General features: G+C 49.5%; 1 protein-coding gene across 13 annotated transcripts in view; it reads right to left on the bottom strand.

Moving 5' to 3' along the window:
- The window catches only part of TNFRSF19 (TNF receptor superfamily member 19), a 171,851-nt gene that overhangs the window by 45,838 nt on the left and 99,496 nt on the right, over positions 1-26,517 (bottom strand). For all 13 annotated transcript variants that reach the window (XR_014819000.1, XR_014819001.1, XM_084981285.1 and 10 more), the window contains exons 4-5: positions 12,611-12,789; positions 1,571-1,656 (exon numbers count right to left, since the gene is read on the bottom strand). Coding sequence is in view for 11 of the 13 variants with exons in the window: in XM_084981285.1 (XP_084837411.1) it covers positions 1,571-1,656; positions 12,611-12,789 (265 nt within the window). In the remaining 2 variants the exon portion in view is untranslated. The remainder of the gene's footprint in view (positions 1-1,570; positions 1,657-12,610; positions 12,790-26,517) is intronic.

The following is a 26,517-nucleotide window of genomic DNA, read 5'->3' as shown; positions in this document are numbered from 1 at the left end:
TGAATTCGGCCTCTGCCGAAGCCCAGCCAACAACGGGAAGTCATTAGCCTCTCTGGCTCTGCTGTCCTCACTGACACGTGTGTGCTGACGACGAGCACTGAGAAAATGAAGTACAACCAACCTCGACCGATACCTGACAGGCATTCCATGCTGCATTTGTTTGTTTCTTTGTTTTTGTCTTTTTAGAGCTGCACCCGCGGCATATGGACGTTCCCAGGCTACGGGGTGAATCGGAGCTACAGCTGCCGGTCTACACCACAGCCACAGCAATGCGGCATCCAAGCGGTGTCTTTGACCTACACCACAGCTCACGGCAACGCCAGATCCTTAACCCACTGAGCGAGGCCAGGGATCGAACCGAGTCCTCATGGATACGAGTCAGGTTCGTTAATTGTGGAGACAGGACGGGAACTCCCAATACTGCATTTGTCAACTGCAATGAATTCCCTGGCAAACATTTTCCCTAAAGACGAGGGTCAAGGCACAACTTTACAAGAGTCGGAAAGAGTCTCCAAGTTTTTTGTCTTGCCATCATTTTGAATATAGAGAGTAACGCATTTTGGCAAAAGATAAACTCTGGACTGCAAAGTTCCACGGCATTCTTGGAAACAAAGTACCATGTGATCTTATCAAATAATGCAGTAACTTTCAATTAATTTGGGGAGGGTCTGTCACAAAAAGAGGCAAGAGGTCAGAGGCCATGCATTGAAAATGATATCGAAGCAACCCCTAGACATCTGGGTCCCCCAGGGTCCCCCAAAGGCAAGAATAACACCTGTAGGGACAGTGCCCCACCTCCCAGGTCGCTCCTGGGCCTCGCTGTTGCCGCAGCTCAGGAAAACCCGGAGCCCGGCTGGGGGCGAGGGTGCACCTGCAGATGCCTCTGTGGCTTTTCATGGGCCAGACTTCTTTTTAGGACTAAGAGGCATGAGGAGCCGCTCTGTCCTATTCAAAATCAGTGCTGGTTGATAACTTACAACAAATACCTCTTATATCGGAAGGGTGAAAATACGGCCCAAAGTTTAACTACTGTTAATACAAAGAGGAAAAGGCACGATTTTCTGTTTACCAACACACAACAGGGTTGCTCGCTATCTGCTAAATGAGAAAAACGAAGGAGAGAATGAAGTGAACAAGGATTCCATTTAAGGAAGCGCTAATCGGGCAGGTGATTCCCCGAGAGGGATGTTTCTGGAAAGGCAGAGGCGCCGCCCCAGGACAGTATCTGGGGACCAGGACGCGGAACAGAGGGCCAAGGGGCCAGGGCACAAAGCCGTGGTGCATGAGGACCGGGACCCCCTAGTTAACTGGCGTTGACCGCGCTAAAATCCGGAGGGAAAGTTTGCATGGAACACACAGCGAAACGTCTGTCGTTCCCTTTGAGATTCGAATCAAAGGACGCGGTTTGCTGACGGAGGAGCACAGTGAAAGGGCTTTGTGTCCTGCTGGACAACCGATAAAAGAGGGCACGCGAGAAGCCCCGGGGCTCAGGGGGATCTCGTTTCATTTGCCGGCCACAGGAAGGTTCCGAGAAGGCCTGGAGCCCAGCGGGCCTGAGGGCATCACTCACAGAGCGGCTCGTAAGGGGGCGGCGGGTCTCCGCAGGGCACGCACTCCAGGTCCTGAAATCCCACGAGCTTCGTCTTCCTGTAAAACCTGGAAGGGAGCGGAAAATACTCCTCGTTAGCTTGCTCAGCTCAGCCCACGGCTGCAGCAAAGAGCTTTAGGTCCGAGGGGAAGGGCGTCTCCACGACCGAGTCGGCCGTTGAAAGAAAGCTGCTCAAAGGCGAGACTGTGAGCGGATCCGGGACCCGAGCGGTCCTCTGAGCACTGGAGAGTCGCTGGCCCAGCAACCCGACTTCGCAGACCCTACTCGGGCCCCCTTGTGGAGTGAGTGGGGTGCTTGCGGAGAGTAGGACGTCTGGACGTTTCTGTTGTCACTGAAATGACAAAACGCCTCAGGAAGTGCTCCTTTTGTTTCTGTTTTTCCCTTCTGACAGTTCAGTTGCATCTGCAGCACATGGAGGTTCCCAGGCTAAGGGCTGAATCGGAGCTGCAGCTGCCAGCCTACACCACAGCCACGGCAACCCCAGATCCTTAACCCACTGAGCAAGGCCAGGGATCAAACCTGCATCCTCACAGACACAACCTTAGGTCCTTAACCCACTGAGCCATGACGGGAACTCCTGAAGTGCTCAGTTTTAACCTTTGAAATTCAAAGGCCAAACATGCCAAGCAGACTATAAAAACACTGGGAAAATGTAGGCAGATATTTATAGTCTTGATATGGGGCATCTTTGTAGGTATGACAAGAAACCCGGGAGCCAGGATGGAGGAGAGGAACAGTGCTCAACACAACACACACACACACACACACACACACACACACACACACACACACAAAGACTAGAGACATCTGAGGAGCAGAAACAAATAAAGCATCATCAACATAGTTAATGGGCAAAGGAAAAGTGGGCAACAGTTCTAATCAGAGTGTTGTTTCAGACTTAGGCCTGTAACACACAACTTAAGAATCGCTTTGGTGAAAGCACACACAGCAAGTGAAAAACAGGCCAAGGACATTCATTTCCCTCAAAAGAACACTTCATAATTTTAAAATTCCTAATTAAAACTAAAAAGATGCGGAGGAGTTCCTGTCCTGGCTCAATGGAAATGAATCAGACTAGTATCCATGAGGTTGCAGGTTCGATCCCTGGCACCGCTCAGTGGGTTAAGGATCCAGCACTGCCATGAGCTGTGGTGTAGGTCACAGAGGAGGCTCGGATCCGGCGTTGCTGTGGCTGTGGTGTAGGCCGGCGGCTGCAGCTCTGATTCGACCCCTAGCCGGGGAACCTCCATGTGCCGTGGGTGTGGCCCTAAAAAGACAGGAAAAAAAAAAAAGGTGCAATTAAGAATTCTAAAAAATGTTAACATTAAAGGGTTTAATCTCATTAATAACAAGCCAGTTCAAACTGCAGGGAAAATGTACCATTTTCACTTAGAAAACTGGGAAAGTGTTGACGTGAGCCTAGGCAAGTAGTCACGTGTTTGTTGCCGGTGGGAATATAAATTGTCATTTCAGGAGGGTATTTAGCAATAGGCCATCGGAACTCAACAGAATTGTTTACATCCTACCCAGTAACTTCATTTTCTGACAAGTATCCTCGAGAAATAATTGAGTGGGAGAAGTTGTATGTAAAGATGCAATTATGCTGTTCATAATTTAATAAATAGTTAAATGCATGTCCAGCATTTTGCTATTCGGTGCAGAAAACGCAACAAAGTTAACCTGCCCCAGGGCAACAGTATATAAAACATTCAACCAATTTTCCCCTTTCACGTGACTGTGAAAATCTGTCCAACTGATTGTAACATGATTACTTCCCACCAGAACTTAATTAAAAATATTTATTTTGGAATTTATAGTCAAGGAACAAGCCGGAGGATTCACAATGTTTGATATCAAAACATATTATAAACGTCAACTATTAAGACAGTGTGATCCGGGCACAAAGCCAGACATACAGACCAATGGAACAAAACAGCCCAGAAATGAACCCTCATACGTACTGTCCAATGATTTTCAACAAGTTGCCAAAACCATTTAATGGACATGAGAAAGTCTTTTTGCTTTTATTTTTTATTTTTTTTGTCTTTTTGCCTCTTGTGGGCCACTTCCTGCAGCATATGGAGGTTCCCAGGCTGGGGGTCGAATTGGAGCTGTAGCCGCCGGCCTACACCAGAGCCACAGCAACTCGGTATCCGAGCTGCATCTGCGAGCTACACCACAGCTCAACGCAACACCGGGTCCTTAACCCACTGAGCAAGGGCAGGGATCAAACCCGCAACCTCATGGTTCCTAGTAGCATTCGTTAACCACTGAGCCACGATGGGAACTCCAAGGGAAAGTCTTTTTAAATAAACGGTGCTGGGAACACTGGGCACCCACATGCCAAAGAATGAAATTGAATCCTGATCTTACACCATATACAAAAATTAATTCAGGAGTTCCCGTCGTGGTTCAGTGGTTAACGAATCCAACTAGGAACCATGAGGTCGCGGGTTCGGTCCCTGCCCTTGCTCAGTGGGTTAAGGATCTGGCGTTGCTGTGAGCTGTGGTGTAGGTCACAGACGTGGCTCAGATCCCGCGTTGCTGTGGCTCTGGCGTAGGCCGGTGGCTACAGCTCCGATTCCACCCCTAGCCTGGGAACCTCCATACGCCACAGGAGCGGCCCAAGAAATGGCAAAAAGACAAAAAAAAAAAAAATTCAAAATGAATTAAAAAACTAAACAAGACCCCAAGCTATAAAACTCCTAGAAGAAAACATAGGAGAAGTTTCACAACATTGAGATTGGCAATGATTTCTTGGATTATGACATCAAAAGGCTACCAAAGGTATGCAATAAATAAGCAACAACAGCAAAAACAGAAGTTCCCTGGTGGTGAAGCAAGTTAAGGATCTGGCACTGCTGCTGCTGTGGCTCAGATTAGATCCCTGGAACTTTGGCATGCCATGTATGGCCAAAAATAATTTAAAAGAAAAAAGGAAAAAATAGGGAGTTTCCATAGTGGCTCAGCGGCAATGAATCCTAGAAAAAGGCAAAAAGACACACACACACACACACACACACACACACACACACACACACAGAGTGAAAAATGCTGGCAAGAAAGTGGAGAAACTGGAATCCCTGGACACTACTGGAGAGAATAGTGCAACTGCTGTGGAAACAGTATGGAGGCTCCTTAACAAATTAAAAACAGAACAACCATAAAATCCAGAAATTCTACTTCTGGTATATAGCCCAAAGAATTGAAAGCAGGATGTTACTGAAAAGACTGTCTTTTCCCCACTGTATATTTTTGCCTCCTTTATCAGAGATTAATTGACCACAGGTGTGTGGGTTTATTTCTGGGCTCTCTATTCTAGTCCATCGAACCATGTCTGTCTTTCTCCCAGTACCACGCCGTTTTGATTACTGTAGCTTTGTAGTATTGTCTGAAGTCTGGGAGGGTTATGCCTTCAGCTTTGTTCTTTTTCCTCAGGATTGCTTTGGGTCTTTTGTGGTTTCATGTAAATTTTAGGATTACTTGTTCTAGTTCTGTAAAACATGTCATGGGTAATTTGATAGGAATCGTACTGGCTTTGGGTAGTATGGCCATTTTAACAATATTAACTCTCAATCCAAGAGCATGGGATACATTTCCATTTCTCTAAATCATATTCAATTTCCTTTACCAATGTTTTATAGTTATCAGGGTACAAATATTTCATCTCCTTGGTCAGGTTTATTCCTAGGTAATTCTTTGACATGATTTTAAAAAGGATTGTTTTTTAACTTTCTCTTTCTGAAATTTCATTGTTGGTGTGAAGAAATACAACAGATTTCTGTATGTTAATCACGTATCCTGCTACCTTGCTGAATTCATTTATCGGTTTTAATAATTTTTGTGTGGACTCTTCAGGATTTGCTATATGGAATATCATGTTAGCTGCATTTAATGACAATTTTACTTCTTCCCTCCAGTTTGGATACCTTTTATTTATTTTTCTTGTCTGATTGCTGTGGCTAGGACTTCCAATACTATGTTGACTAGAAGTGGTGAGAGTGGGCTTCCTTGTCTTCTTTCCAATTTTAGTGAGAAGGCTTTCAGTTTTTCACTGCTCTATTTTGTTTGCTATGGGTTTGTCATAGTGGCTTTTACTACGTTGAGATACATTTCCCCTATACCCGCTTTGGTGAAGGTTGGTGAATTTGAAAGCGGGATCTTGAGGAGATATCTGAGCTCCCATGTACATAGCAGCCAAGGTATGGACACAACATAAAGGTCCAATGAGGATGGAATGGATAATTGAAATGGGATAGATCCACAAAGTGGCATATTATTCAGCCTTAAAAAGTAAGGAAATCCTGTCATGTACCACAAGTGGATGAAACCTAAGGACATTATATTACACGAAACGAGCCAGTCAAAAGGGGAAAACAGTGTATGATTCCACTCATATGAGGCACCGTGAGCCACTAAACTGATACAGAGAGGAAGTAAAATGGTTGTTACCAGGGGTTGAGAGGAGCAGGAAAAGGGGAGTTACTGGGTCATGGGGATGGAGTCCCAGTTTAGGAAGAGGAAAAGTCTCTGGGGAACTATTCACAACAGTGTAAGATATTTAACACTACTGAACTTAAAAATGGCTCAGATGGTAAATTTTATGTTACATGTTTTTACCAAAATTAAAAAAATGCATATGGGAGTTCCCTGGTGGCTCAGCAGGTTAAGGATCCAGTGTTGTCACTGCAGCAGCTCAGGATGCTGCTGTGGCAGGGGTTCAACCCTTGGCCCAGGAACTTCCACGTGTCATGGGCGTGGCCCAAAAGATGCATTAAAAATCTAAAAATAGGTAAAAACCATAGGACAACATAAGGGAACTTTCTTAGGTATATTTCTTGCTAAACATTGTAATATACGCGGATTAATTCTCTTTATCCTCTCAGAAAACTTGCCAAGTTATACAGTGATTAAATTAAATATTGAGATTGTCTCATATAGTTTTTATACAGAAAAACTCCTTCTAGGTAAATAAGCGAAACAAGTACCAGGAATCAAATGTGGCCATTATTGAATGGTATTAAAATAAAGAATTCTACTTGTGACAAAAGTTTTCAGAGGTCTGAGCTCTCCCTGAAATTGAACAAAATATATTTGCCAAAAATACACTTATTAAAATATGACAGAGTTCCCCGGGGGTCTAGTGGTTAGGATTTGGTGCTTTCACTGCTGTGGCCCAGGTTCAATCCCTGGTTTGGGAAGCGAGATCCCATATCAAGCCGCTACACACTAAAATAAAATAAAAGTAAAATAAAGTAAGACACATGATGAGTTTGAGGGCCATCATACAAACGAGGCCAGAAGGTGAGCAAATCCTATGTCTTCATGACCTTGAAATCTAGGTAAGAATAACTAGAAATGCTGACTGGAAGGAGGCTGGGTGTGCCCATCAACTCCTAGGGCTCCCCGGAGCCACTCCTCCAGGAGAGGTGTGATGCTGATGGCTAGCAGCAGTGGTCCAGACATTACCCGAAGGAGAACCTGCCCTGCCAGCCTCATGACTGCGAGGGCTGGATGGCAGAATCTAAGATTTTCTTAACCACCACGAAATGTTCAAAACCATCAAATGACTCTCACTTTTTCCACTTGGCAAAAATGAGGTCAAGGTCTGAATCCTTAAGTGGAGAATAATGGCTGAATTACCAATTACGTATTAACAATCAAAGGCGTTGCTTTTTCAGATTTATTTTTTAGAAGAGTTCCCTCAAAATTATCATCCAATTTGAAGACGGAGATACAGAAATGAGAGTTTTAAGATGTGACTTAAAAGATTAAGCATTTAAAGAAATCTAGCAATCTTTCAAAATTATTCCGCCCTCTCTTTTTGTTTGGACTGCCAAGGTTTGGGGGACATAGATAAATAACATTTGCAGCCTTCTTCCCGACCACGTGATTTATAGATTTTATAAAATTAAATTACGATAAAAGGGAACAGAGACATACACAAGGTGTCTGGTTAAACTAGTTCTTGTAATTGAGCTTTATTTATTAAATTTATTTATTTTTTAATGGCGGCACCCACGGCATATGGAAGTTCCTGGGCCAGGGATTGAATCTGAGCCAGAGCCTATGTCACAGCTGTGGCACCGCTGGATCCTTTAATCCACTGTGCCAGGCCAGGGATTGAACCCATATCTCTACATAGACCCAAACCACTGCAGCTGGATTCTTAACCTGCTGTGCCACAGCCGGAATTCCTGAACTTTATTCTTTGATTTAATTATCATTTTGGGAGGCCTCGCCTGCAGCATGCAAAAATTCCTGGGCCAGGGATCGAACCCACACCACAGCAGTGACAGTGCCGGACCCTTAACCTGCTGAGCCACCAGGGAACTTCTATAGTTGAACTTTAAATTTTACTCTGGGCTTTCAGCCAGCTGATGCCAAGAGACAAAAGGAAAGCACACTGAATTGTACTTAATCTCTGGTGAGAGGCGGCATATAAACACATCTTAGAGACCCGCGAGTTTCCCCACCATGGAACCTGGAGACGAGTTTTTAACTGAACTGAATCCAAATAACACTACTCAGTCTAGAGAACACCGGCTCAACAACTGCTATTTTAAGAAATCCTGGCTGCAGACACTAACTCTCCCTGCGATGACATGCCCCATCCAGCTCTGGCGTTTCAGCGCTGTCCCTTCATACCCACTCAAATGCAGCTGCCAGGCCCTCTGTGCAGCATCAGGCCCCTTTTCAGGTGGTGACAGGTGACAACTCTGTCCTTTCCCGCACGCCTGTGAACTCCCGCTCTGGCTGGTGGGCTGACCCGCTGTCCACGTCTCAGCAGCCACAGCAGTGGCCCCTGTGGAACTGAGCAGATGCCACTGAAAAGATGCATCGCCAGGGTGGGAGCCTGGAGCTGAGGGCGTGCTCGGGACGGGCAAGGCAGCTTAGCGCCAACATGAGAGAAAGGACGAGGAAAGATGCAGGTGGTTCAGGTGCTTTGGGGGGCAGGGCTGGTGGGTGAGGGGGGCAGAGGCTGTCCTCGGGGTCAGTGAAACCGGACTTGAGGCTAAATGACTCGGGCAAGTCATTCATCCGCTCCAAGGACCAACTTCCTCCTTCGGGGGAGGGGATGCTATTAATCCCGAGCTCACAGGGCGGTTTTGCTGATGAAATCCGTGAACCTGGATCAAGTGCTCAGAAGCGTTATTTACCAAAAGCAGCACAGAGCTGGCAGGGGCCAGGTTACTTCCGGGCCCCCGTTCCCTGGAGCAGGAAAAGGCGGGCACCGGCCGCAGGAGGGGCTGGAGGCCCTTCGGGCACCTTCTGCAAAACTCTCCCTGGCCCCCGTAACACGACCCGGCACCAGTGTCAATCATTTATTTAGTGCTTCCTGTGTACCAGGCGCTCTGCTAGGCCCCCTAAAGTGACCTATATTCTGTCTGGCCAGGCTGCACGGGAGGTAGCAGCAAACCTTTACTGCAGGGAGGCCGTGGCTGCAGGGGGAGGAACAGCCCCAGACATAACCATGCCCGGAGCCTGACTTCAGCATTTTTTTGGAAGCAATACGCAATTGGCTTAGTTTCCTTCTGCCTCAGTTTCCCTGTCTGCAAAATGGGTGTCAACTATTTGCCTCCTTCCCACAAACACAGTCCAGCTGGCTGAGCGTTTTTAAACCCTCGGAATACCTGGGTAAAGTCACGCTGTAATTGCTGCCTGCCTCCTACCTTCATGCTGGCCCAGAAAGGACGTAATTTTTTTAAAATTTTTATTTATTTTTTATTTTATTTTTTTCCTTTTTCCTGACGTACCCACAGCATATACAAGTTCCTGAGCCAGGAGTCAAATCGGAGCTGCAGCTGCCCGCCTACCCCACAGCCACAGCAATGCCAGATCCGTAACCCACCGAGCAAGGCCAGGGATCACACCCATAACCTCAGAGAGACAGCATCGGGACCTTAAGCCGCTGAACCACAACGGGAACTCTAGGATGTAATTTTAAACTAATCATATAAATAAACTATGAAACATCTTCAAATGTCTACTCATTTCTAACGTCCCTGCAGCTGAGCATTTACCTAAAGGATGAGCGAACACTGAGGAAACTAGAGTGTGGGCTCAGGTAACAAGGAATTTGGGGCCGCACAAGGCACGTTTGGAGGGAGCTCCTGGGGAGGGCTGTAGCCCCCCCCCCCCACAGTTCCCTCCTGGCAAAAACCAAGTCCTGGGTCTCCGGGCCCTGCCCAGCTCAGTCCAGCCCCCTCCCCGCCCCCCCGCCGTGGACTCTTTCTCTCCCCGCCCCACCCCCACAAAGAGTGCCCCCAAGTAGCGGGATGGGGTGCTGCAGATGTGAAGCTCTGTTTCCCCTTTAGATTTGCACCCGGTCAGAACGCTGGGGAATGATATTTACAGGCTGTCAGTGTCTTCTGAGACTCCAGCCATTACTTTAAGGAAAAAAAAGACCCAGATTATTAAGAAGCAATTCACTACCACCTACAGTATGTAGGACATTCACGGAGTTGCATGACCATTGGCACCGTCCATTTTAGGACATTTTCCTCATGCCAAAAAGGACACTTCATCCTGGTTGGCCATCACTCTGCATCCTTCTCAAACCTCCCTGACCACCAGCCCCAGACAACCACTAACTTACTCTCTGTTCTTTAGATTTGCCTACTCTGGACACGTCACACAGAAGGAATACGACTGGCTTCTTTCACTGAACCTAATGTTTTCCAGGCTCAGCCGCGCTGTCACATGTATCAGTAAGTCATTCCTTTTTCACTGTTGAGTAATACTCCAGGGTTGGAATATACTCCATTTTCTTCATCCGTACACATCAGCTGATGGACATCTGGGTGGTTTCCACTTTTGGACTATTATGTACAGGAACATCTGTGTGTAAGTTTTTGTACAGATGTGTTTTCAACTCCCTTGCTTATGTACTTGAGAGCAGAACGGCTGGGTCGCCTGGAAACTCTGCCTGTCACTTTTTGAGGAACCTCCAGATGCTTTTCCACGGTGGCTGCACCGTTTGACATGCCCAATGACAGTGCATGAGGGTTCGAATTCCTTCCCATCCTCACGGACACCTGTTACTGTCTGTCTCTGGGTTACAGCCATCCTGGCGAGGGGGAGGCATGCGGGGGTTTTTGGCATTTCCCTCATAACTGCTGATGTTGAACATCTTTACATGCGCTTACTGGCCATTTGCGCATCTTCTTTGGAGAAATGTCTATTCAGATCCTTTGCCCACATTTTAATTGGTTTTTTTTTTTTTTTTTTTTTTGGTCTTCTTGTTATTGAGTTACAAGAGCTCTTTATATATTGCAGATAAAATGGTTCCTTATCACATGTGTGATTTATGAATAGTACCTCTGATTCTGGGGGTTGTCTTTTATCATTTTCTTGATGGTATTCTTCAAACACAAAAGACTTTAATTTGATCAAGTCCAATGTAGCTTTTTTTGGTCTTTAGTCGCCTGTGCTGTTGTTGCAAGACCACCGCTTTTTGCATCTGTGTGGGTGCTAGGTCTTCACATATGCTTGAACCTCGAGGCAATTTCCTGCCCTGTTTCTCTCCTTCAGGACCACAGCTTTATCTGCCCTCTGGCCTCAATAAAAGCCCCAGAACTAGCACCTGGCATCTGGTCAAACCCAGGAGGCTGTGGGCATGTGCTGGCCAAGGGCAGCTGGGGTCCTCCATCGACAGTGACTTAAATCGTGGATTGTGGAGGCAGAGTCCTGGGTGTGGTCCCCAGATGCACCTACACCGAGTCCTAACTGCACCATCTCGCCTGAATAACCTTACCCTTGTGGGGCTCACCTTTGCTTTTAAAACACTTTGAACATTACAGAAAATAATTCACGTTAACGAGCTTAGCCACGTGCCTGCACGCTGTCAATAACACACGTGTGCTGCTCCCGTAAGGCTGCTGGTGGGTTTACTTCCGCAATAAAGCCTGGCTTCCGGGGAAGCTCGGGGAACAATCCCAGTCTCTCTCCCGGCTCTGCTCTAGACTTACGTTCTGAGTTTCACCCTGTGCCTCTTCCCTCCTCACCTCCTGCAGCAGCGCCTCCTCGCTCCCTAAGAGCACAGCATCCCTTGCCCCCGCTGAGTCCCGATCTTCCTCGGGACTCTGGCCCCCACTGCTTTTTCATCTGGTGTCTCTGGCCAGTGGTTACCTCCCGGAAACTGTACAATTCCTCCTCCCAGGTCTGTCTCTCCACCTGGCCTGGGTGGGGTCCCCCTTCCCTCCACGGCCTGGCTTCATCTTCAGTGGGCACCGTCAGGCCTGCCCACCCCCAGCCACCCCCACTGCCTCTCCCTTTGCTCCAGCCCTGGCCTCTTGGGAGTTTCTGACATACACCAGGTCACATCCACCTTAGGGTCTGTATTTACAGAGATCTCACCTTTTCAGCATCGTCCAACCTGAGAACCCATTTTAATCTGCAACCTGCCTCCCCTGCATCCCCAGGGGTCCCGCCCAAAGCTCCCTGAGCTGCTGAGATTTCCTTTTTCCACAGAAGCATCGTGTCGCACCTTTCTGCACAACTTCTGATTTGCTGTGTAGATACTGTTCCTCTGATTAGAGCATAAGCCGCACGTGGGTGGGGTATCTTTGTCTCCCTCCCCGGAGTGATCGATGCCTCCCAGCGGCTCCAGGAACACTGTTAAAATGAGGGGACGGTGTGTGTGCCTTTCACCTTCACTATTGACGGCAGACACCTTCGCCCGATAGATCTCAGGCCACAGCGCTTGCTCTTCTGGGAGCCGCCTGCATATTCTCTTGTCCCCTTGTCCCTGTTTCCTTTCCTTGATCTGCAGGACCCCACTGGGCTTTTGTGACACGGAGCCTTGGTCAGCGCACTTACCCACTTCATTCTAACCACGCCTGTCCCCGCACTGGGCGCAGCACAGGCACCGGGAACCACAAAACCTCGAGCCTCGGCAAGTGCGCTCAGGTCAAGGCCGGCAGGTGTCTTTGGAAGGGAACCAGAGAAATGCCTTTTCCCAATAACGAGCGAGTTACGACGGAAGCACTGGCCACGTACCCGGGCAGGCAGTCCCCGCAGACAGCGTCGCTGGTGGCAGAGCAGTTGGCCTTCTGGAAGCGGCTGAGCAGGGCGCAGTCCAGGCACGGCTTGCACTTCTGAAAGCCCCAGTCCTCCTTGAACCTGTGCGGCCGGCACCTCACACACTGGGCATCCTCCCCGTAGCCAAAGCCACATTCCTGCAGGAGGAAGGGAAGAGAAGGCTAGTCAGACCCTGCGAGCGTGGAAAAGGACAAGGACACGTGGCCTGGACCCGGGTGGGACATTGCCCAGCAGCGGCGACAGCTCTTCCAACAAGTTCAAATGCGTCTCCCACTGCGAACGACCTCCTCTGCGGCCAGAAGGAGCCTCAGCCACCCACGGCGTTCAAGTACCTCCAGCTCAGGGCAGAACGGGGGCCCTTTCCTCTCTAACTCAGTCCCACGACTGCTCAGAAGCAGAGTCAGGGGAATGGCCACACACCTTCCGGCTGTTAAGGCAGAGGGAACGCGTTCTGCCAAGCAGGTGAACATGAGGGCACCAGGACCATCCGATGCCCACAGGCCTAGAAATCTACGCAGCATCCGGAGCCCTGGCAGGCTGGGCTGGGCACAGACAGCGGGGAGCGGGCAGGGCCTCCACTCTGGTCTGGCTAAAGCCCTGCGGTACGGAAGGGCTCCAGCTTCTCAGGATTTGGGCGCCAGATCCCAGCAGCATGTCCCAAGGAAGGGTGACACAGATGGCTCTGTGACCCGCAGAGGCTCGCTTCCAAAGTCAGAGTCCTCTGGCGTTAGGGTGCAGCCACAGAAGAAGTTCTACAGGCAAGAGTTTGCAATGGCTCAAGCAGGAGCTACCATGCCAAGCGGGAGACACGACCCCGTTTCCTACAAAAGCGTTAACAGTGAGTATAAGGTGTATCATGAGCTTGTTCTGGGCCAACACCTCACTGATTCATGCCCCTCCCCAGCAAGGGGGCTGCTGCCATGACTCCCACGGCCCTGAAGGCCTGCCCTTAACCCCGTGGCTGCTAAGGTCAGAACCAAGCTTGTTTTCTTTTCTTTTTTCCTTCTTAGGGCCGCACCTGCAGCAGATGGGATTTCCTGGGCCAGGGGTCAAATCGGAGCTGCATCTCAGGCCTACACCACAGTCACGGGAACAGCAGATCGGAGCCACATCTGCAACCTACGCCACAGCTGGTGGCAATGCCAGATCCTTAGCCCAGTGAGTGAGGCCAAGGAGGGAACTCACATCCTCATGGACACTACATCTGGTTCTTAACCCACTGAGCCACAACAGGAACTCCCAGAACCAGGATTTGAACCTACATGTTTATTCTATTTATTATTAATTAATTCATTAACTCCACAGTGCTTTATTAATTTTTAAAAGTTTCATACACATGATTTTGCCGATCCCATAATAACCTTTTTAAAGAAATCTCCTACCCCATCTTGCCCCACTTCCCTCTCCCAGTGGTAACCACTAGCTTGTTCTCTATATCTGTGAGTCTGTTGCTTTTCTGTTTTACTCGCTAGTTTGTTGCACTGTGCTAGATTCCACAGGTAAATCATGTCATAGAGGATGTGTCTTTGTCTGACTTATTTCACTTGGCATAATGGCCTCCAAGTCCAGCCATGTTGCTTCAAATGGCAACCGTTTGATCTTTTTCATGGCTGAATAGTATTCCACTGTCAAACCACTCCATGTCTTCTTTATCCATTCATCTGCCTACGGACACTTAGATTTCTTCCACAGCTTGGCAACTGTACATAGTGCTGCAATGAACACTGGGGTGAATTATCTTTTAGCGTTTTGGGTTTTCTTTCTAGGTACAGACCCAGGAGCAGAACTGCCAGGTCATATGATATGAACTTACACTGTTCGTTTCAGCGTCAGACCTCATAGCACTACACTGTGGGTCTTTCGGGCATTTACTGGACATGGACAAAGATGCCTGAAAGCTCACATAACAAATGTTAAGACGGTACCATGTGGTGGTTTCTGCAGAACACTGGCCATTAAAGAAAAAAATCAGACAGCAATTCAAGAGCTGCAAACAGAGCACGGTGTGGTGGGCCTGCTGGGAGCCCACACGGTGGGGGGAGGGGAGGGGCGGGGGATGGGGGGCTTCTACCGACAGCCTCGGCTTCCTCCCCTGGCAACTACGGAAGCAGAAGGCAGATCCAGCAAGTTCGAAGTCCTTGTTTCTCTTTAAAAGTTATATACTTAACTCCTCCATCCATACCTATATACAAAGTCAAGTCAACTAAGCAGCTACCTTCTGGCCGAAAAGGCACGCAAAACCAACGCGAAGGGGAGTACCCCCCACAGCGGATAAGCCGCCAGTGAGGGACGCTGGCACTGACACCTCAATTCAGACCTCACCCAGGGACTCGGTCACCTTCCCCAGCCCTTCCGTTCCCCTGCCGGTCTTCCACATGTGTGTCCTGAGCAAGCAGGCAAAGAGGAGGGGAGGAACACAGAGCAGGAGGTCTCACCTTCCTAACCTGACGGCTGCAGCCAGACCACGTGCCGAGCCGAAGGCACGAGCAGGAGCAGCGGAAGAAAACGAGACCGATTCAGAGATTGGAATTTCTCTAAACTTGGTAAAAGGCATTATCCTTGGGGTCGTGGGGGTAGTGGAACTACGTAGGTCTTTGCAGTTTTTTCTGTCATGGTCTGATGTTCTTGCCAAAAGCATCTCTAGGAAAACAGCAAAGATCCACATTCAGGGAGAATTCCTTGGGATGAGCACTCGGTCTTTGCAGGCGGAGGTCACTGCTAGTTTGGGGCTTGGACAGTGTGATTCTGGGCCGCGGCTGTGTGTTGACTGGGGGCACAGCTGCTGAGAGAGCCTCAGGCACCCAAAGGCTTTCTTTGGGCACAGAGGGAGCCTCCCGCCCACGTCCTGATCAAAGCCTGGGCACGTGACAGCGGGGGCGGAGGCCTCCTTGCTCACAGGCTCACAGGCAAAGGCTCCTGCACAGCAATTTCAAAATCACGCTTTGATCCAGGCGGCGTCGACTGTATGGGTCTCATCACAGGAAACGCGCAGCAGAGAAGGAAGGACAACAGGAGGGAGTGGGAAGAGGAGCGCAGGTAGAGAGGCACAGGTCTGGCAACTGGCAGCCAGCGTCTGAAACGCTGCTTTTCAGGCCGGGAGGACACAGGGGAAAGCGTGTGTTTTCCTGCACTTGAGCCAAAGACACATCTGCCACCTGCCAGCTGCCATTCTGAGACGCCTCTGACCCTCAGTCCTTTCTTCTGTGAGATGACATATTACTGCCAGCCCTACAGGGTCATTTTAAGGAATAAACGGGAAAACACATACAGCCTCTAAACTCTAAATCAAGCACAGGCATCGTCAAATAAACGCTCCTCTGGCTATTACTGTTTTGGATTCTCTACAGCCCGATAAGCCAATTTTCCTGATTCCAATACAATCAAGCCTCACTGGGGAATAAAGTCACCTTCAAACCCCGATTTCTTCCAGCTTCCTCCCAACGCCACTTTCCAACTAAAATAGTTTTCATGAATAAAAGTCTTTCTAAGGTGAATAGCAATGATCTGCTTTTGAAAATGGGGACATAAAATATAATTCAACCGCTCCTGGTTGAATCAACTACTTCATTCTGCTGTCATAAAGAACTAGGCAGTCCTGTGTCTGTGGGGGCAGTTCTGATGTTTTTTTGGTTTGGGTTTGGTTTGGGCTGCATCGGCGGCATGCGAAAGGTCCCAGGCTGGGATCGAACCTGACTCAGAGCAGCGATACAGCGCCTTAAACTGCTGCACCACAAGGGAACTCCACGGTTCTGTTTTAATGCCCCTGCCAGGCGGTCAGCTGCCATTCCTTCCTCCTGCTCAACATTAAAGTCCCCCAGCCACTCCATCCTCCCCAATCCAGAGACACTAGATAAACCATCCGATCAGAGATGAACTTGAAGGAAACAGACACGGGTGCGCTGACGGTCCATCTCTTTTGAAAAAGAACATAAACTTTAGTGTCAGGGAATCTCTGTGCTTCTTTGTTGATTCCTGACTGCGTTCTAGAGTTTGTATTGCACAAAAGGACCGTGTGGACCGATGAGTCTCTGCCATATACCGCTGTGTGTCAATTACCTGTCACTACATGTCACAGAATGAGGATTTCAGAAAAAAAATTTTTTTTTGGTCTCTTTTCTTCTAGGGCTGCACCCTTGGCATATGGAGGTGCCCAGGTTAGGGGATGAATTGGAGCTGCAGCTGCTGGCCTACAACCACAGGCACAGCAACTCAGGATCCAAGCCACGTCTGCGACCTACACCACCGCTCACGGCAACGCCGGATCCTTTCCCATTTACCCACTGAGCGGGGCCAGGGATCGAACCTGCATCCTCATGGATACTAGGTGGGTTCATGACCGCTGAGCCATGACAGGAACTCGATGAAACTTTTTTTTTTTTTTTTAATTCATTCTAGGCTGGACCAAATCCTGTATAGAAGGAAAAAAAAGCCAGACTTCAAATGCATCCTAGTTTGCCTTCATTAACTGAATATTGGCTTGATACTCTGCCTGGAGTTTATCTGTTTTGGTGAAAACAAGAATAATTTTCCCTGGGGATGGATTTAGGTGAGGGGTTGAGGGAACGCTTGGATCATCAATATCAGAAAATAGAGGAGTTCCCACCATGGCACAACGGGTTAAGAATCCAACTGCAGCTGCGCGGGTCGCTTCAGAGGCGTGAGCTCGATTCCTGGCCCAGGAACTTCCATACGCTGTGGGTGCAGCCATTAAAAAAAAGTAAAGAAAATAGTACCAGCATTTACAGAGCAGGTGTCAAGAGCCATACTTGTATAGAGACTGATTTGGGGCAATTTCACTTAAAATACATTTTCTTTAAACATTTGCCATTTAAAAAAGACATTATTAGAAACACCGCTTAATATTATCTTTAAACTTCTTTTTTTTTTTGGTCTTTTTGTCTTTTTAGGGCCACACCCGTGGCATTTGTAAGTTCCCAGGCTGGGGTTGAATCAGAGATGCAGCTGCCGGCCTACACCACAGCCACAGCAACACAGGATGTGAGTCTCGTCTGCAACCTACACCACAGCTCACGGCAACCGGATCCTTAATCCACTGAGCGAGGCCAGGGATCAATCCCACAAACTCATGGATGCTACTAGCTAGTCGGGTTTGTCAACCACTGAGCCACGATGGGAACGCCCTATTATTTTTAAACTTTTAAGAGTGATATCATAACCTGCAGTTCATGATAGTCTCAGACGTGTATGAAGTGACTCTTCCACGTGTTAAATTAACTCATCTTGAATTAACTAGACATTCAGACAAATTACTTCCAGGGAATTACTGTGTAGCAGCAACCACTTTTAGAGCTGATGCGTCGTATTTCTAAAGCACCACAGACGGAGAGATGCCGTCATTACCTGACATCCAGGCTACACAGTAAACAGCAGATAAATATTAAGTGACCCCCAAGATAATGTCTGCTTTGACGTTTCCATTTCATTCAGTAAAACGACGTGGTTAAAATGCCTTGAAATCTGCCATATAAAGTTTGATAAACACCTATCGAGAGAAACAGAAAGGAGGCAAAACAATCAAGACAGAGACAGAGACAGAGACACAGAGGCGGAGACACAGAGGCAGAGACACAGAGGCAGAGACACAGAGGCAGAGACACAGAGGCAGAGACACAGAGGCGGAGAGAGGGGCGCTCACCAGACCCACCTTCCCGACCTTCATCCCTAATTGTCCGTTTCCCCAAACAGGGAACACGGGGCCAGGCTGGGGGAAGGCTCCCCAAGCAGCTCCCTGAGTGTGTGTGTGTGAGTGTGTGTATGAGTGAGTGTGTGAGTGTGCATGCACGTACATGCACGCACAACTGTCCTGCACCTCCCCGCAGCCCCCCACGTCTCATCATCAGCGCCCACTCCCGAGCTCCCCGCAGGACGCAGGTCTTTACCCCACGGAGGCTGTTCTTACCCATCCTGGGTCCCGAGGGCGGGGCCAGGGAGGGTGGCTTTTGGGGGGGATGCGGGTCGCACTGTCGGGGATCACACGCCCCAGCCGGACACCGAAGGAGGACAGCACCAGGCTGTGGTGTCCCTCCGTCCTGTCGGGAGCAGGGGCCAGGTCCGCCGGGTGAGGGAGGGGCGGCTGCCACGCTGGCTGTGCTGAGTCCTCGCCTTTGACCAGACTCCCCAGGTTTCTCGGAGCCGCTTTTCCGGCTACGCCCTGGGCTGAGGCCGAGCCTCCAAAGGCCCAGCTGTCCAAGGGTCCGGCCAAGTGGGTTGAGCCAGAGGCCCCGTCCTCCGCATCCGCTGACTCTCCACCCCCCCGGCGGCCTCACCCAGATGCCCATCCGCTGCCCCTCCTGCCCAGATGCCCGCCCACCACCCCCTCCACGGTCCCCTCTGGGTGACCTTCCAGCCCGACCCCCGCCCTGCTGCGGTAGGCCCCGCGGGTCCACGGAGACTGGGGGCTGAGCCCAGCTGCACAGGCTCCAGAGTGCAGTGTGCTCTGCTGCTTGCAGCCCTGACCTGCTCCGGTGCCCTGACACAGTGCAGGGCGCATGTGAGTGTGCATGCATGTGTGAGCGTGTGCGCGTGTGCATGCACGTTCGTGGGGGCCATGCGTGGGCATGTGTGTGCGTTTGTGGGGGGCATGTGCAGTGCAGGAGGCTGAGGGAGACAGAAGAGAGAATCAGTCCGGGGCCTGGGCTTCGGATTAGACGCAGGCTTTGCTTTTACGGAGGACGGCCCGCCGTCTACACCGGGGCTGGGATCGCACTGAGGAGGGAAATCACGACCGGGCGCCTCAAAGCTTAAAGCAGATGCCCAGGGTTTCCCTGAGTCCCCAAGAGGACCGCTTCAGTTTCATTTTTTTATATCCATCTCAGGGCCACGCCCATGCACATGGAGGTTCCAGGCCGGGGATCAAACCCTCGCCTCCGCAGCCATCAAACTGCTGCAGTCAGGTTCCTAGCCTGCCGCACCTTAGCAGGAACTCCAAGAAGGCTTTTTAGTAATAAACTGTGAGGTGGGATGAAGAGGAATGCAAGCTGTAAAGGGGCGTGGCCTACACATCCAAACCTCAGGCGTGAGGGAGGGAGCCCCGGAATCTGACCCGGGGCTCCTGCACTCCCTCCCGAAGGCCACGCACCGGACGCTGTCGGAGACGCTGGGCCACCCTTCAGGCTCCCAGCCCCCCTCCCAGCCCCCCTGCACATTCCCTCTAAAACCCAGTCTGAGCCAGAACCCTGCAGGGCTCCCCCTCAGAGCCCTCCTGCCCCTGACACGTCCTCAGCCGGCACCCCGCGGCGGGCTCTGCTCTGGGCCCCTCTTCCTCTGACGGTTCCACCCACCACCCCCACCCCTGCGCCTTGGCCGTGAACTCCCACGCGTCCCGGCTGTGGGCCCGGAGGAGCGCAAGCTCTCCCACCATCCAGTCCATCGCCGTGGTCCCACCCCTGCTGCAGAGGTTCCCACGTGAGGGCTGCCCGGCCGCTGTCAACCTGTGCCATCAAATACGTCTTCTTTAAAGCACACTAGCCGGCGCGTCATGAATAAGTGCTTCTCTGAGTGCACAGATGGGTGAACAAATGACGTGAGGGCAGCATTTCCTCAAGGATTATCAGCCTTATCACGACCATGCTAGGACTGTACCCCGGAGAGCGGAGGCGGGTAAGGGCCCCCCTCCCCCCAGCAACACCTCCCACTAGGTAAGGCCAAGTCTTCCTCCGGGACCCACCGGGGTGAGGGGCTGGGTGGGGGTGGGGACGGGGTGAAGGCGGGATGGGGTGAAGGGCCTTCCCCAGCTCGGTTCCAAGGTTCCAACGCAAGAGAGGGTGCCCCCCCCCCCCCGCCAGCTGGCGGCCGCGGTAGCTCTGTCACATTTTTTTTTATCTGCCCAATATTTTTGAGCCACCTTTGGTGGCTTTCCAGCAGCAAAATGACTCAAAGTAAACAGTCCTCAAATCCCCTCTCCCTCCCTCCATCTGTACAGCGAGGACTTTAACGGAAGCCCCAGCGGACCCCCAGGGGGCAGGGAGACCATCCCGGACCCCCGGCTGTCCCAGAAACACGTCCGGGGCCTCGAGTCGAAAGCACCGTTTCCTTGTACAGCCACTAAGTGTGAACTCCGGTACTCTGAACTTCAAAAGCTCAAGCTGGACAGAGAAAAAGTTACTTTTTTATGGGCACAGACATGGAAGTGACAAATGAGATCCATGCGGCCAGTGTTTAGAAATCGGCTTTTCAATTTCCTTTCATAAAGCAACGCCAAAGACATGGCCCCCCGCCCCCAACTTGCCGTTTATGAAAACCCGTAGTGGAGTTTTCTAAAGAAAAAATACAAGCCAGAGCGTGTTAATATCTGCCAACCCTCACTGGGCCTGCTTAGGTATAATTAAACACAAATAAAGTGAGCAACACTGTAATTAAACGGCAGAAATAAATCTTTTTGTGCTTGAAAATGACATTACTTTTCGGTATGAGTTTCTTCATGAGGACGAAAGCAGTTTTCCAAAAGACAGATGCCTTTAAAAATGTGAAATGTGTGCGGGGGGGCAGGATGCTGCTGTTGTTTACAGGAATGAATTTTTTTCACATGAGCTAGAACCATCCCAATAATCGCTTAGAAAAGCTTGCTTTGAAAACCGTGCCAGAGACTTGAAGTCTCTTTCCAGAGGCTCCTGCAAAAACCAGTTTCCTGATTTACTGCTGGGAGGCGAGCCCGCTCAAAGCACAGCGTTGGCCGGGAGACTCGGGGCGGAAGCGGGGCCGAGGCCGGCAGACGCGACACAGGGAGAGTCAAGTCCAGGTGGGCACTTTGTCCTCCGCCACGTCCCCAGGCTCTTTATTCTCAGGAGCCCCCAGGACGCCCCCGAATCCTCACACCCACCGTCCTGGTCAGGATGCCCCGCCCGCGCTGCTGACACAGCCATGGAAACCACGCTTGGTACCTTCCGCCTCCGAAATGGGAATGAGACACCACTAGTTCTCTTTATCAGAAATTTTCCAAACTTGAACACTGCCGCCTGCCATCGGGGAGAGAGTCCATACGGCTCAAGGGGACAAAAGCCTCAAAAGAGACTCCACATGGCTGGGTGACCTGTCATGAATTTTCCCAGAGATTCAGGAAAACTATCTACAAGCCAAGTTACTAAAAAGAGTCTCAGTGAGAAAGATGGTGCCTGGGGCTCTGGGTGGGGTGGGGGGGGACAGCTGGAGGCAAAGGGCCAAGAGGCAGCCGGTGCGGGACAGCTCTGGGGGCTCGTATGGCACTGATGCGCAGAGCCACAGCGAGGACCCCTGAAGCAGAGGGACAGAGACGCGTGGGGACCAGGACACTGAGGACTGCCTGGAGGAGGAGGCACACATGCTGGGACTTCCGCCTCTGTTTTGCACGCTGCTCCTGAGCCACAGCTTCTGGAAGGAAGTGATCACCCCAGAGCTGACCGTCCAATACCGCGGCCGTGACCTCAGGTGAAGAACTTAAAGGAAAAGAGATAAACAACCAGCTCCTCGGTGCCAGCGGCCGCGGTCCCAGCATCGGCCGGGCACTGTGGGCATCAGCTCCGTGTTGAACAGCACGGCAGAGACCGTTTCCAGCATCACAGAAAGTGCGCTGTACAAGGACATCATCAAAACCAGAGGCAGGGAGTTCCCGTCGTGGCTCAGTGGTTAATGAATCCGACTAGGAACCACGGGGTTGAGGGTTTGATCCCTGGCCTTGCTCAGTGGGCTGGGAATCCAGCGTTGCCGTGAGCTGTGGTGAGGGTTGCAGATGCGGCTCGGCTCCCGCGTGGCTGTGGCTGTGGTGTAGGCTGGTGGCTACAGCTCCGATTGGACCCCTAGCCTGGGAACCTCCATGTGCCACGGGAGCGGCCCAAGAAAAGGCAAAAAGACAAAAAAAAAAAAAAAAAAAAAAAGGCAGAGGCAGATCATTTACCTTGAGGACTCCCCGCCTCCCGCACACGGCCACGTGCCAATGGTGACGGGGACGGGCCAGCTCACCTCTGGGTCTCTGCCTCATCTTCTCGGAGCAGGAGCAGTTACACTCCCCGTTTATGACCCACGGCAGGGATTCCACTCTCCCAAACTCAGACATCACCCAGGACCTGGTCTGTAACAAGCCTTGGCCAAGGTTATTTATTTTGTTGGCGAGGTGGCTATGACAATCACATCTGAAGACATTCTGAGATGGAGTCTGTATTTTTTACGTTAAGACACATCTTGGAGATGCAAAGTATCCAGGGTGAAAGGTTAAAATAAGAACGCGTTTCCAAAGTGGCCAGTTTGGGATAAACAGATGCACATTACAATATGTTATATAAAACATAAAAAACAAGGTCGGTTATCTTTAGCTGTGGATCCCAATCATTAGCTCCAGCTTTTTGAAGGCAACCAACAAGGACCCGCTGTACAGCGCAGGGAGCTCGACTCAATGTTTTTAATAACCTATAAGGGAAAAGAATCTGAAAAAACAAGACAGATGTACATGTGCAACTGAATCACTTTGCTATACACCTGAGGCTGACATGACATTGTATATCAACTCTAAGCCAATAAAAACAAAACCAAAAAAAAGAAGTGAGCCACAATGCATCTCAATGAGATAAAATATACTGCAGCTGCTTGAAAAAAAAAAGCGGTCAAAGATGGAAAAGCATCAGTCTCAACAAGGACGTCGGTCCTACTGAACCCGGGGCTGCTGTGTTGACTCTGGACAACCTCACAACCTAAAGGAAGAAAAGGAGTTCCCTGGTGGCCTAGCGCTAGAGGATCTGGCAGTGTCACAGCGGTGGCGCAGGTTCAATCCCTGGCCCGGGAGCTTCTGTGTGCCTCGTGCCTGAGCAGAGCACAGCAAGCCTCTCGACCACGTGTTCTGACGGTAGGAACCCAACAACAGGAGAGTAAGCCAGACACCTTGTGAAAAAAATTAGGTGGAATACCTTCCAAAGAAAATAATAATTAGGAGTAGTTAAACCACAGACGGAAATTTTAACTGTACCTGCTTATCCCAAGGGTTTCCGAGCTCGAGTTTTAAGATACAGATACACGGTTACAATTCAAAGAACCTCATGATCCGAATTTATTATTTTATTTATTTATTTATTTTGGCCACACTCATGACATATGGAAGCTCCCAGTCCAGGGACTGAGTACAAGCCACAGCTGCCGTCCCATACCACAGGAGCAACGATGCTAGACCCTTAATCTGCTCTGCCACAAGGGAACTCCAAGAATTTTTTTTTTTTTTTTTTTTTTGCTATTTCTTTGGGCTGCTTCCTGCAGCATATGGAGGTTCCCAGGCTAGGGGTCTAATCGGAGCTATAGCTCCCAGCCTACGCCAGAGGCACAGCAACACAGGATCCGAGCCGCGTCTGCAACCTACACCACAGGTCACGGCAACGCAGGATCGTTAACCCACTGAGCAAGGGCAGGGACCGAACCTGGGCAGGGACCTAACCTGCAACCTCATGGTTCCTAGTCGGATTCGTTAACCACTGCGCCACGACGGGAACTCCCCAAGAATTATTTTATTTCATTTTTTGCTTTTTAGGGCCACACCCATGGCATATCGAAGTTCCCAGGCTAGGGGTCTGATCGGAGCTGTAGCCACCAGCCTACACCACAGCAACATGGGATCTGAGCCGCATCTGTGACCTACACCATAGGTCACGGCAATGCCAGATCCTTAACCCACTGAGCGAGGCCAGGGACCAAACCCATATCCTCATGGATATTAGTTGGATTCGTTTCCCCTGAGCCATGACAGGAACTCCAAGATTGGTTGTTTTAGATAGGATATTAGAAAATGGACAGAAATTTTAAATTATGCTTCATACAGCAAAATAAGTCACATAGCAATGTTGGAATAAAGGTTATTTGAGAGTTCCATGTCTGGTGAAAATATCCTTTTTTAACTCTTAATATAAAGAAAACTTTAGTTGTGGATATCAATAACTAGATCGAGGAGTTTCCGCTGTGGCACAGGAGAAATGAATCTGACTAGGAACCATGAGGTTGTGGGTTCGATCCCTGGCCTCGCTCAGTGGGTTAAGGATCGGGCGTTGCCTTGAGTTGTGATGAAGGTCGTAGATGCAGCTTGCATCCCACGTTGCTGTGGCTGTGGGGTAGGCTGGCAGCTGCAGCTCCGACTCGACGCCTAGCCTGGGAACGTCCATATGCTGCAGGTGCGGCCCTAAAAAAGAAAAAAAAGAAAAAAAAAAAAGGTGCACACAGGTAGAGCTATTCATATTGCTTCCTTTTGGTTGCTTCTAATGAAATAGGGTTCGACTGCTGTTTCAACACTCAGGGAAAATTACTACCTACTGAAAAATATTTCTTCTGGATGTCCATGGGAAGTTATGAAATATGGAAACTCTTATCAAATAATCTTAGAAGATTTTTTTTTTTTAATAAAAAAACACTGGAGCTGATAGATAGAAGCTTCATTCTCTAGATAAAGGATGAAGATCAGGAAGCGACTTCCTAGAAATGCTTTACTCATCTCTTTGAATTTGAGATGTTTCCTTCAGACTTTCACAGGATTTGGGAAAAGAACCCAGGGGTAGAAATATGATCATCTATTTGCCTGCTGGGCACAATCGTTACCTTGCTACTTTGTTGATGAATCTCACATACCTCTCTGCTGCTATGAAGGACCTTTTTAGATCCAACAGAGCGAAACCTCTGCCTGAAGCCACATGTTACTACTATCCACAGGGATTAAAAAGCATCGTTTGGGTGCTCTAGCACACTGGATGTCGCAGAGTTCAACAGCCAGCCAGCATCCATCCACGCAAAGGGCCCAAGACGCCAAAAGCCACCGTATATTCAACACAACAGATAGGCCACCCGCCGGGAGTTACTGGTGGAATATGCGTAATTCCTTGCTTCCTGCTGTTTGCAGATCATCAATCAAAGATCTATGAATGACAAGACTCACCTTCACAGAATGGCATTCTAGGGGAAAGGACGTCTCTTTAAAAGCCACTTAAAATAAAAAAGACCCATCTTTTGTTCCTTTTTTAACAGGAAGACCTTGATGCATTATTTACAACAAAACGATACATCAACGGTCCACAACGGGTAATATCTTCAAAAGGTTAGAAAATAAATGGATGTGAGGCCCTGACCATATTGTGACAGAGAAGGGCCCGGAGCACCTAGGGTTCTGAGTCCACCCCGCCAGAACACCGTTTCTTCACAGAGGGTGCTGAAGAAGAGGGTATTTGACATGCTCCAGGGATTAACATATACTCAAGGTGGAGAAATGAATAATAATATTGGCATTACAAAGGAACGTTCAAATTTCTGGCTTGGAACCGCTCCCTTGGGGCCTGGCTGGACTCCACCTCTTGACGAGCAATGGCCACCCTCATTTTAAGAAAAAGAAGGCCCAGTTTCTCCAAAGAAGATATACAGATGGCCAATAGGCACATGAAAAAATGCTCAACATCACTAATTATTAGGAAAATGCAAATCGAAACTACTATGAGGTACCACCTCACACCAGTCAGAATGACCATCATTAATAAGTCCACAAATAACAAAGGCCAGAGAGAGTGCGGAGAAAAGGAAGCCCTCCACCACTGTTAGTGGGAATGTAAACTGGTACAACTACTATGGAAAACAGGATGGAGGTACCTCAGAAAACCAAATATAGAACTGCCATATGACCCAGCAGTCCCACTCCTGGGAATATATCCGGACCAAACTTTCATCCAAAAAGATACACGCACCCGTATATTCACTGCAGCACTATTCACAATAGCCAAGACATGGAAACATCCTAAATGTCCATCCACAGATGAATGGAGTTAAGAAGAGGTGGTATATATACATAATGGAATACTACTTAGCCTTAAAAAAGAACAAAATAATGCCATTTGCAACAGCATGACTGGAACTAGAGACTC

This window comes from Sus scrofa, chromosome 11 (assembly GCF_054392235.1).
Source record: "Sus scrofa isolate SSC_HxYL_T2T_F1_AM1 chromosome 11, Sscrofa_HxYL_maternal_Yorkshire_Landrace_v2.0, whole genome shotgun sequence".
NCBI classification, from domain to species: domain Eukaryota; kingdom Metazoa; phylum Chordata; class Mammalia; order Artiodactyla; family Suidae; genus Sus; species Sus scrofa.
The sequence above is the reverse complement of the archived record's forward strand: the minus strand, read 5'-3'. Positions and strand labels throughout refer to the sequence as shown.